At 35.4% G+C, this 12,091-nt stretch overlaps 1 protein-coding gene across 4 annotated transcripts; it reads left to right on the top strand.

Moving 5' to 3' along the window:
* Positions 1-2,427: 2,427 nt before the first annotated feature.
* Positions 2,428-12,091, top strand: LOC115994998 (PHD finger protein ING1). 4 transcript variants are annotated; one of them, XM_031119383.1, is made up of 7 exons: positions 2,428-2,804; positions 3,151-3,222; positions 4,439-4,626; positions 10,764-10,827; positions 10,977-11,076; positions 11,562-11,727; positions 11,828-12,091. In XM_031119383.1, the coding sequence occupies exons 1-7, from the start codon at positions 2,777-2,779 to the stop codon at positions 11,936-11,938; spliced, it is 729 nt and encodes a 242-aa protein (XP_030975243.1). In that variant the 5' UTR covers positions 2,428-2,776; the 3' UTR covers positions 11,939-12,091. The 4 variants fall into 4 exon arrangements, with proteins under 4 accessions (XP_030975243.1, XP_030975242.1, XP_030975245.1 ...); XM_031119382.1 differs by having other exon boundaries at positions 2,471-2,804; positions 10,764-10,893; XM_031119385.1 differs by lacking the exon at positions 2,428-2,804 and adding an exon at positions 2,890-2,999 and having other exon boundaries at positions 4,453-4,626; positions 10,764-10,893.

Below are 12,091 nucleotides of genomic sequence, written 5' to 3'. Positions count from 1 at the left end.
TGTTGCCTAGGATGAACCTGCACCACAGGTTCATGTGTTGCAGAAGCTTTCTTGTCCCTTCTATTGTATACTATTGGTGCCATCTACACAAATCCTCAGGCTCACTAGTAGAGAATAAGAAAATGAAATCAAGATAGGATCTTGACAAGTTCTTGATGACTAAAAATGAAGAAACAAATTACAAACCAACTTGAATCCTAAGGATCTCAAGGTCTAATACAATGATGGAGGAAAAATGTTTTAGAAAGCTAAGTTGTTTAGAGAAAAGAAAGAATGAACTAGCTTTTCGAGAGACACACTCTTGGAATAATACCTCATAAGTAGATTTCTTTGATTCAAATTGAACTAGTTACAATGAAGACAGCCTCACTTATTTATAGTTACATAAGCAAGTTGCTAAGTTAGTTACAAGAACCTACCATGTGGCTGCCATGTGATTGGCCAAAGCCTAACTAACTTCTCTAACTAACTAATAGGCTATTGCCCTTATCACTAACAACCTATCAGCTAACTAACTTTCTGTTACAAGTGATAAAGGCAATTAAAAGTAAAAGGAAACTACTTATTATATAATATAAGCTAGTAACAACTAGCTTTAAAAAATGAACTGCATCACTTTGAATATTTGTCAACTGTTGTATGCATTTTCCCATTTAGTTTATAATGGCAGAACTTCATATAGAAAGTTGTGCAGTTAGGCCTTGGGAGAGCATTAGTTGCCTGCTACAATGCACAAACTACATATCATCAACGATTATGGTTGGGAGTTACAACTTACTATTTAGGTCCGAATTGAGTTCCCATGACTAGATATTCTTTATCCCACTTTTTGTATTTCAATTTGTATTCATGTTACTTTATATTTACCGTTGTACACCATTGGTGCAATGGTCACTCTACATGTATAAGTGCTTGTGGGGTGTGGGGGGTAAGAGGCGGGGTTTAAGTCTCCAAGAAAGAATTTCACACACACACATACACTTAGATTATGTTAGAATAGAATTTTTATTTTGTATAAAAAAAAATGTTACTTTGTATTTATTCGAGCTCTCTTATCTGAGATGCAACTATTGATGACTAAAATTTGTCTATAATTACTAAAAACAACTAACCAAGCTTAGTTCTTAGTTTCCTAATCTTTCAGCCCTAGGGAATAATCATGTCATGCAATTTCAAGTTTGAACTGAGTCAAGATTTTGTTGGGTTTCAGGCTTCGTTTGATTGGGGAGATAGAAAAATGGGGAGGGATGGAAAAGTGTGTGTGTTGGGGGGGGGGGGGGAGGGTGATAGAAAGAGATTTAATTGTCTCATGTTTGGTTAAAGGAGTGGAAAAATAGAGGAATGAAACACTCATTTGTTTGGTTGAGAAGATAAATGTGAGGATAGAAAGTGTAGTTTGTATGAATTTACTCTTATACTCCTATTATATATGAGAAATATTTTTTTAAATAAAAGTATATTAGAAAAAAAAAAAAATTTCCTAGAGAGAAAATATATACGAAATAATTTGACACATAATAAAAGTGACACAACCCAATTATTACTTCATTATTATTTTAACTTCTTTCTCTATATATTTATTTTTATATATAAAAGATGTGGTTAATTAAATTGTTTAAAATAACAAATTAAAAAGAGGGTTGACTCCAGATTTTTAAGCAATTTGTGATATATATATATATATATGTGTGTGTGTGTGTGTATTAGGTTCAAGTTACACCTGATGTAATTCTAAATAATATTACATTATTCAATATTTTTTAATTGGATACAAATTTTGACAAATCTACCGTCTGATTACATTATCTTCGTATATTCTCCATACTTGCAATATTTCAAGGTGATTAAAGATTAATAATCATGTCATCAATCAATTTTTTAAATTCAAGTTTTTGTAGTTTAAAATAATGCACAAAAGATAAGTTTATGGATCAAATGGTAAATAATATCCAAGTGACGTGAAAATTGGTATGATTGTTAAGAACATATAGAACATGTAATTCAATAATGAGATTTTCAAATTATAAATTCTATAACAAGTTATTGGGTGGTGTAACAAGTTATATATATATTTACATAAAGTTACATAATTCAATATTTTTTAATTGGACGTGAATTTTGAAAAATTCAATGTTAAATTACATTATATTCATATATTCTCTATGCTTCAAGGTGATCAAAGATTAATAGTTATTATATCAATCAATTATTTAAATTCAAATTTTTGTAATTTAAAATAATGCATAAAAAATGAGTCTATAGATCGAATGATAAATAACAACCAATTGACATGAAAATTAGTATGAATGTTAAGAATATATAGAACATATAATTCAACTGTGACATTTTCAAAATATGAATTCTATTAAAAGGAATTGGGTGGTATAACGTTGCTTAAAATTAGTGTAACTTAAACTTAACCTCTATATATATTCATGGCTTCAAGTCGGCTTCAAGTCGGGCTAACGTTCCGGATTCAATTTTGTGAGGTCTAGCTGAATCGAACCTATACGATACGACCCGGCTTAGCGTCTTTGTAAATTGTTATTGTGCGTAACAAGTTCGGCGGCAATCGTGTGTCGTGATTGGGAATAATGTGGAAACCAAAAGGCTAAATTTGTCATTTCAAATCGATCTGAATCTGATCTTTCTAGGGGGGTCGAAGGTCGTTTCGTTTGTTTGTTTGTTTGTATGAATGGCGGGAAGAATTCTCCGACAAATTCCTACCTGAAATCAACAACCTAAATCACCCTCAAACAAATCCTTTATCCCCAAAATGTCCTTCCTCGATGAATTGCAAATCAGTAAGCTCTCTCTCTCTCTCTGCTTCGATTGTACTATAAACCCTAACCCTATTCCTCTTTTAGTATTTCTTTTTCCTTCTTTAAATATCTTTCACTTCCTACGAAATTTCTTCAATTTTTGGCAATCAATCCTAGTATACTCTGTTATAAAATTTGTTGAAACATATGTATTTCTGTTTTGATTGCACAATTAAGGTTAATTTCTTATTAATAATACTTTTCTAGTTTGTACTTTTGTGTGTGTGTGTGTTTTATTACATTTTTTTTTTCTTTTCTTTTTCGGTTTCTCTGTTGAATGAATGATAATATGTAACATCATGTTCATGTGCTATGTTACATTACACAGATTTGGAGTCATTGCCTGGTATTCTGCAAAAGAAGTATGCGTTGTTGCGTGATCTAGATAGAAGCTTACAAGGTATGACTCAGAATCAGTAACAGCGACATTGTTTTCATTCTCACCATTATCATCCTTATAAATTTTACTATGGCTATTTTTAAAATTTATAATATGCCCGACTTAACTGCTATAAATGTGAGGAAGACAAAAAAATTCAGTCACCTCCGGTTTTGTGTAATATGGCCAAGAGCCTTGTAGCTTAGTGGCATTGACTGGTTTCCTTTACGAGAGGAGAACTAGTGTTTAGAGCTCCCGTTCCTCTATAAATTGTAACAATCGAATTATTAAAATAACAAATAAAAAAAAAATCATTTTGGTGTCACAATATATATATATATATATGTATGTATGTATGTATTAAAGTAATGTACTTTATTGCATAAGAACTAACTTATGTGTGTAAAAAACACAAGGTAGTGTAAAAAATATATCAAAGATTATTTGCACTAGGTTAGCAATACTTATATACATGTCCTGTACCCACGATAATTTGAATCCCAAGCCTCCGTGTTTGCAAGGAGAATTACTACTACTGTACAAGGCCATTGGTGGGATAATTATGTTCATGAATGTGTACTTATTCTTAGAAGTTGTTAAGAAGACGTGAGTCAAATATTTGTTTTGACCAAACTACTAATTAGAGATCATACCTAGTGCGCAAAACTCCCACTTCTTTGAGGTCCAAGAGAGGTCATTGGCAGCCTTTCCCCAAATTTCTTTAGGGAAGTTGATTCTTGGACTTGAACCCACGAAATGTCCCTTTGGGACTTATTATCACTTTAAAGCCCGACCTCTTTTGGCCTAATTAGTAATAATTCCCAAAAACCAAAAACCAAAAACCAAAAACCAAAAACCAGACTCAAATGAGGTTGTTAACTTGAGTTAGTTTTGGAAGAGTAATTGAGCAAGCAATGATATTACAGAATATTACTACTAGAGTTTTATTATAATTTACGCAAACTCTGTTTCTACTTTGGTTTTCTCTTTATTTTATTTTTGGCTTTTGACTTGCATGAGAGAGCCTGGACACCTCCTCCCTATAAGTTCTAGGTGCAGGGTGAGGTTGTGAGTTCAAGACCCATTGGGTGCATGTGTAACTTATCAATTAAAAAAAAAAAAAAAAAAAAAAAAAAAAAAAAAAAAAAAGAGAAAAAAGAAGAAGAAAAAGAAGACTTAAGTTTTATGTGCATATGTATAGCTTTTGTTGTACTGGACTTCTTATGCATATGAACAGAAATTCAAAGACAGAATGAACAGCGTTGTGAACAAGAAATTGAGGAGATGAGGAGAGGAGTTAGGTCTGGAAATATTGCACCTAATTCATCACTTACCCAAATTTCGGATGAAGCACTTGATGAGCAAAAGCATAGTATCAGGATTGCAGACGAAAAGGTTGCCTTGGCTGTTCAGGCATATGATTTGGTATGTGAAATCTCCATCTTTCCTTGCACTTTTCACTGCATATTGCTTGTTTTGTATTTTATCTTCATTAACCAAGATTGGCAATGGTGATTGTTATGCCATTTTGGCAATTGTTTTTGTCAATTCTGTTGCTGCCAAATTTTCTGTTCTATTTGTGATTTTTCTTTCGTAGTTATTATTTTATTAGGCTAAATCATAAGTATGAAGATGCTGCTAGTTTGTTTTTATACAAGTTATCCAGAATGGACTGTTGTCAAAGAAATTTTTATACAAAATAATATTATGTGTGTTTGCATGCGCGCTTCAAAGATGAAGCTATGCATGCTTTAATGCATATTTTCCTTAAAATGGGTCATGCATTTGATGTTAATTCTATACTTGGTTTAATTTTCCATGTCATCTGTATAATTTTAGATCTATGTTTCTTACGAGAGTTCATATTTGATCTCATAAATCTAGGATGAAAATGTTTGCTTTTCTTGCTTTAGATGACACACTTTCCATGCCCTTGTTATGAGTGAAATCATATATTTTAATTGTATTCTGTTCCAATATACTTATTAAAAAAATTTCTGTTCCAAGTCATGAATTAGACCTATTGGAACTGATTGTAGCTTGTAAGAATTTATTGGGCATATGTTTCTATCAATAGTTAAAATAGCAGTAACTACCAATTATAAGCTATATCTTGTGAAGGTTTTTTGTTTCTCTTTGCTGCACAATCCCATAAATGCAGCATGAGATTGAAGTGACATCAGCAGTAAATGATGTAATTTTTTCTTTAGAAAATTGATATCATAGTCTATATAATAAAAGTTCAGTCCTGGAACTATGGTTGCTCTAAATAGTTATCTTTTATTGAAGGTTTGAATAAATTATATAATTCCTGCATAGTGTGGGTTGGTTTCAAATTAAGCCTTAAATTTTAATAAAGTTTTAATTAAATCCCCGAAATTGTTTCAATTCACATCCTCAGTGAGTCTCAATTTCTGATAATTTATCAGTTGGAGGTGTGGCATTTGAACCCTAGATGTCTCCGTTGGATTTATCAGGAAGTGTCAACTAGTTGAGTTACAAGGTTGGCTAAAAGTACCAGAAATTCACAGATTTTATGACTAAAACTTATCTAAAAACAAAAAATCCTTTCACAACACGAGAATTTCAAAATTATATAATAATCAATCCTTTATGATGTATTGTGACAAAAATATGTTCAATGAAATTACATATTGTATAAGTTCATGTCCAAATCATTTCATACCAAGTATCGTATTTGGGTCCTATAAGTTGTGGTTGAGCTAAGTTGTTAAATTCTCTCTATAACAGGCTGTGACACTCTTCTTTGTCCCAAATGGCTATCCTTAATTAAAGACTCAGTAAATTACGTGATTCCCCTAAATTTTGGGGTAGTTTCAAATGAAACCCTAAATTTTAAAAATTGCAATTAATTCCATGAACTTTTTATAACTTTTCAATTCAGTTATTGTCACCAAACATTCATAATAAAATTACATAACATATAAGGTTATGTCCTAATGATATCATATTCCAATCAAAAAATAAAAATAAAATAATGATATCATATCACAGACCACATAATAAAAGTTATGTCCTACACCTAGTGGTTTTGCCAAAGGATGCCCTTTCTTTTTTTACATTTTCTTACTGATATTTTATGTCTTGCACTATAAACATGTTAAAATTTTAACGTAGTTTACTTTAAGTGAAACTCTATTACAATTTTTTTTTAATAAAAAAATTGAAATTAAAATACCACTGATTAAAAATCAATTACCCAATGTGGGGCCCAAGTAATTTATGGGCCAGGTCCATTTACCTGTGGAGAATCCAAAGGTCCAAGTCGAGGAGGGCTATGGTCCAAACCCGATAATATGAAGCACAAGATAGCCTTGGGATACAGCCGAGGACAGTTCAGTCCTCGGCAGAACCCAAAGTCCCATCGGACAGAGGGACAAAAACGGTATAGGACTAAGATTGAAAGAAAATCCAAAATATCAAGGGAAAGCTGCCCTTACTGCCATTCAATACTCTGCACCTGACAGAGTCGCATTCTTTGGATTTTACAACCACCCCCAACGACTTTGGGTATAGGCTGATGGGACAATTATCAGTCCTGGAAAGGTTGACTCTACACGTGGACGAAGGACAGTGAACGAAGGCTAGTATAAAAGGAAAAGTAAGTAATCTAGAGAAGGGGCTGGGAAAAATGACCAAAAACCAGAGCCTCCCAGCCCACCTCCAGGAGTAAGATTCCAGGGGTGAAAAAAACTTAACCATGTATGAACACCACGGAAAACCCACCGCCTGGTGACCAAGGCCTAGCCTTTCAAACCCACGCTCTACAAATGATATTGTATGAGCCTTTTTACGTGCGAATCCAACTCTGTTGTGGTTTGATATGAATCGTGTCCCTACAATTGGCGCCGTTTGTGTGGAAGGCTTGTGTGTTGGCATAGACGGTAGGTTGAGAGAGTTCCTTTGCCATTTTTAACAACTGGTTATAGAGTTTTAGTGTAAAGTTCCGCTAAGGTCTATGATTCTTGACTAGGGGCTACGTTGGCTAGCGTCAATCGCTTAGATAACTCTAGGGGCTTGGCTGAGGAGCTAGCTCCCCTAAAGCCAAGGTCCCACGCAAAGAGAAAACTGAGTTTTGGACAGAACCAAGGCATTGCATGGTCCTCGGACTCAAACCTATGGGGAAACCAACTACTTGGATGAGGAAAACTAGGTTTTGGACAGAACCAAGGCAGGACTCAAGCCTATGGGGAAACCATCTACTTGGATGAGGAAAACTAGGTTTTGGACAGAACCAAGGCATTGCATGGTCCTCGGACTCAAGCCTATGGGGAAACCAACTACTTGGATGAGGAAAACTAGGTTTTGGACAAAACCAAGGCATTGCATGGTCCTCGGACCCAAGCCTATGGGGAAACCAACTACTTGGATGAGAAAAATTGAGTTTTGGACAGAACCAAGGCATTGCATGATCCTCAGACTCAAGCCTATGGGGAAAACCAACTACTTAGATGAGAAAAAGATTGAGTTTTGTAAGGTTGGCTACCTAATAACAATTCTAAGATATTCAATCCTCGGCTCAAATACTGTAAAAGGTCAATGTCGATCGGAGTGTTAAGAAGATGGTGAAACGCCCCATTATTTAGTAGCCTAGGGGGGCTGTCCATTCTATGGATGATACGTCCTCAGATGGTTACTTCCTACAACGCATCGAGCATTGAGCTATCATCTCGGCTAGGTTTGCGGTAAGTATCGTTTTTCACAGGTCGGCATTGTGATGCCAAGCAACTCTATTAAAGTTATGGTGATATCTTTTTTCTTGGTAAGCATTCTTGCCTTAAGTGTCATTGATTCAAATGCTATATTATTGTGCCGAATAGCACTTGCAAATTCACAATAGTGCCCTTCTTTTTGATAAAAGATTAGGGCCCCAAGTATCGTACTCTAAGGTCGGCAATATTGTGCTAGGCCGACTTAGTAAGCTCATCATAATGCCCTTGCTTTTCCTGCCTCATGGGAGTTTCAGCCCTAAATATCATTTGTTTGATTCAGTATTATTTTTATAAATACGGAGCCGGATATTATTTAACTGGATTGTGTGCCTATGTATTGTGTTATCATTTCGAAAATAAAGAGATAGAACATACGAAGTCAAATAATAACCATTCTTATTAATATAAAAATGTATTACAATGTACAAAGAGGGGCTTAAACAAGCCTATACAAAAGGTAAACTGTCGAAAAAAAAAAAAAAAAAAAAAAAAAAAAAAAAAAAATCGCAATACAGATAAGCAAATAACCAGGTGTCTTGTTAAACTCGTCTCCGAAGTCCTTCCAAATTCTACCTCAGTATCGCCCATATTGAGAGGGGAACCTTCTTTAGAAGAAGGTGGAAGAGATGGAGGAGATGAATGAAGAAGATGGAGGAGATGAATGAAGAAGATGGAGGACATGAGTAAGGATGGAGGAGAAGAAGAGAGAAGAGATGAAAAGGAAGAAAGAGAGGCAGAGGGGGCACCAGTGAACAAAGAGAGGAAGAAGCAGGGGCACTCAGTCTCTGCCTCGGTCCTGACTCCTAACACACTGGTGCCATGTTAGATATGCTTGTGAGAAGCCGGTTGGTACTGATAAGGGGTGTCCTCGGCTCAATCACGCCAAAAGGTTGACGTGACGAGCCCCTGCTTCGGATTTTGGCTGAAAGGAAAGTGAGACAAATCTTGAGTCTCCGCCATCCTTGCCCTGACCGGGCCATTTCGAGCTTTATTAGAACATGGTGTTTTTGAGAGGGGTACGATTCCTTCATTAATTACTACTATGGCGAAGGTATTACAACTTAAGGAATAACCAAAGGGCAAAATTAAAACTTTGAGAAGAGTCTAAGGGTTTCAGATTTTGGGGGGATTAAAGTGGTTCAGGTACGAGTGAAACAACTCTCGCCTTTTCTTTTTATATGAGGTGCTAAACGGAGGGTACTTAATACGTTCAGATCTCCAAGGAAATCTGTAAACAAGAGTACACCCGTTCCGTCTCCCCACGCCATCAGTAACCGAGAAAATCTGGAAGATCTCGTAAAAGGAAACTATTAAAGACCCGCTTTGGGTAGTCAAACGGCTTGAGCGCGTCCTTAATGAATTAGGAGGACCGTCTCGTAGACCGGTACGTCTCTTGGGTAGGTGGAAAACCGCCAATATTGATGAAAGACAGAATTAAATGAGCTGTAATAAAGGCTCGGTATTGCCAAAACCCTCATTTCCAACTAGGAGGTCGGATAGCAGGGTTTTGAGGGGCTATTGTGAGGCCCAAGTAATTTATGGGCCAGGCCCATTTACCCGTGGAGAATCCAAAGGTCCAAGCCGAGGAGGGCTATGGCCTAAGCCCGATAATATGAAGCACAAGATAGCCTTGGGATACAGCCGAGGACAGTTCAGTCCTCGGCAGAACCCAAAGTCCCATCGGATAGAGGGACAAAAACGATATAGGACTAAGATTGAAAGAAAATCCAAAATATCAAGAGAAAGCTGCCCTTACTGCCATTCAATACTCTACACCTGACAGAGCCGCATTCTTTGGCTTTTACAACCACTCCCAACGACTTTGGGTATAGGCTGATGGGACAATTATCAGTTTTGGAAAGGTTGACCCTACACGTGGACGAAGGACAGTGAACGAAGGCTAGTATAAAAGGAAAAGTAAGTAATCTAGAGAAGGGGCTGGGAAAAATGGTCAAAAACCAGAGCCTCCCAGCCCACCTCCAGGAGTAAGATTTCAGGGGTGAAGAAAACTTAACCATGTATGAACACCACGGAAAACCCACCGCCTGGTGACCAAGGCCTAGCCTTTCAAACCCACGCTCTACAAATGATATTGTATGGGCCTTTTTACGTGCGAATCCAACCCTGTTGTGGTTTGATACGAATCGTGTCCTTACACCCAAAAATTGAAGAATTTTACAAAAAAGGTTTGAAAAAAATTTAAAAGGAGTTTCATTATTTAATTTAAATTATTTTATAATCTATCATAATTATATGATCTTACACAAAAATACTTTTCAGTGTAACTTGAAGTAACTTTTTAAATTATATATTTATTGTTCAATTTCAATTGTGTGTGTGTATATATATATGTATGTATTTGAATTCACATACATTTTTTTATTAATATGTACATCACATGGTCATAGTACTTGTTCACATAATATATCAATTTTTTTTTGGGAAATTGAGATATGACATTCATTTTTTGAGAAAAAGGTTACAGTATTTGGTACTATCAGAACAATGCACTTGAAGGCTTAAAGTTTGGATTTTCCTATTTGATTTATTAGCCACTTGAACCACATACAGGAAATGATACCCTCCGCCAAAATCAGTAATTTTCTTGAATTATCTGTTAATTGCTAATCGGGTAGTGACAGGAGTTTCTTTTATATTCTGATTTTATGGCCTCATTGATGAGGTTAAATTGCATGTCTTAATTCTAGGTAATCCTTATTATTGCACCTAGTATGCGGTTAAAATCTCTCTCTATTTTGAAGGAATTAGCTTGGAATTTTTGTTGTATACGTTCTCTGCTAATTGTGTCTATTCATAATTCTGCTTCAGGTAGATACACATATACAGCAACTTGATCAATATTTGAAAAAATTTGATGAAGAGCTTCGACGTGGTACTCTACTTATTGTCCATATTTCCAGAGTCAATAATATGTATCGACTTCCTTGCACTTTCATAGGTTTAATGGTGTGTGAATACTAAAGTATTTCCAACTTCATTTGGAAATTCTTTATTTTTATATAATAATAATATTTGTGACAGAGAAAGAGAATGCTGCTGCAAGTGGGGTGCCCTCTCCAAGTCTCGATGGTGGTGGGAAAGCTGGAAGGATGAGTGAAAGTGGCAGAGGAGGGCGTAAGAAGTATTTATCTGGCCTATATATGCTCATTTGTAGATAGTTTCATGACAGATTACTTCACATCTTCTTATTTAGCTTAGGCATTTGATCCTGAATTTTGATTTTTTTTTCCTGGAAGCTCTTAAGTTGAATTTTTATTTAAGTACTTCTGCTTTTATGGCTTTCTGCTAAAGTACTTTATTTATATGACATTAACGGGATGCTCCCAAAGTTAAGTAAAACATTGGCTGTGTTAAAATATAATTGGATATTGAAAAATATTTGAAAAGCGACAAGAAGGGGGAATAGTGCAAGGACCTCACAATATAACATGAAAAAGAACTGAAGGGGTGGACTAATCCCTTTTATGAGAAAAATCCATTAATTTTCAAACTATAGTAGTAGCTTCACCACATCCAATTTAAGAATGTGAAGTGTGATTGCATGTATATTCAACACACTTGGTAGAAGACATGGTGTAACATTGATTAAAATAACATTTTTGTCAGAACACGCCAGGCAACAGCAGCAGCCGCAGCAGCAACAGAAGCAGCTACTACTGGTGCAAATCCTACAGGTATGGATTTAGAGCTGCCAGTGGATCCAAATGAACCCACATACTGTTTTTGTAACCAAGTTAGCTATGGGGAGATGGTTGCTTGCGATAACAATGATGTATGTAATCCCTTTCTATCTTTTTCTTTTTTTCTTCTAAATTTCTCTTCTACATTCTTAATTTATGATCTGATGAAAGCCCCTGTTAACCTTTCAACAGTGCAAAATAGAATGGTTCCACTTTGGTTGTGTTGGTCTGAAGGAGCAGCCAAAAGGAAAATGGTACTGCTCAGATTGTGCTGTGCTGAAAAATCGTCGGAAAGGCAGATGATGCTGGGAAGCTATTCTTGGGCACTCTATGTTTTGCATTTGCACTGCCATATTATGAAATAGAGTTATTTTTTTTTTTCTTTTTTTCACTGGATCTGTGTATATTCAACTTTATTTTATTTATCTTAGCAATAACAGCATATGCTTTTGGCCT

This window comes from Quercus lobata, chromosome 6, assembly GCF_001633185.2.
Source record: "Quercus lobata isolate SW786 chromosome 6, ValleyOak3.0 Primary Assembly, whole genome shotgun sequence".
Lineage (NCBI taxonomy): Eukaryota > Viridiplantae > Streptophyta > Magnoliopsida > Fagales > Fagaceae > Quercus > Quercus lobata.
Note: the sequence above shows the minus strand (reverse complement) of the source record. Positions and strands in the feature narration are given on the sequence as shown.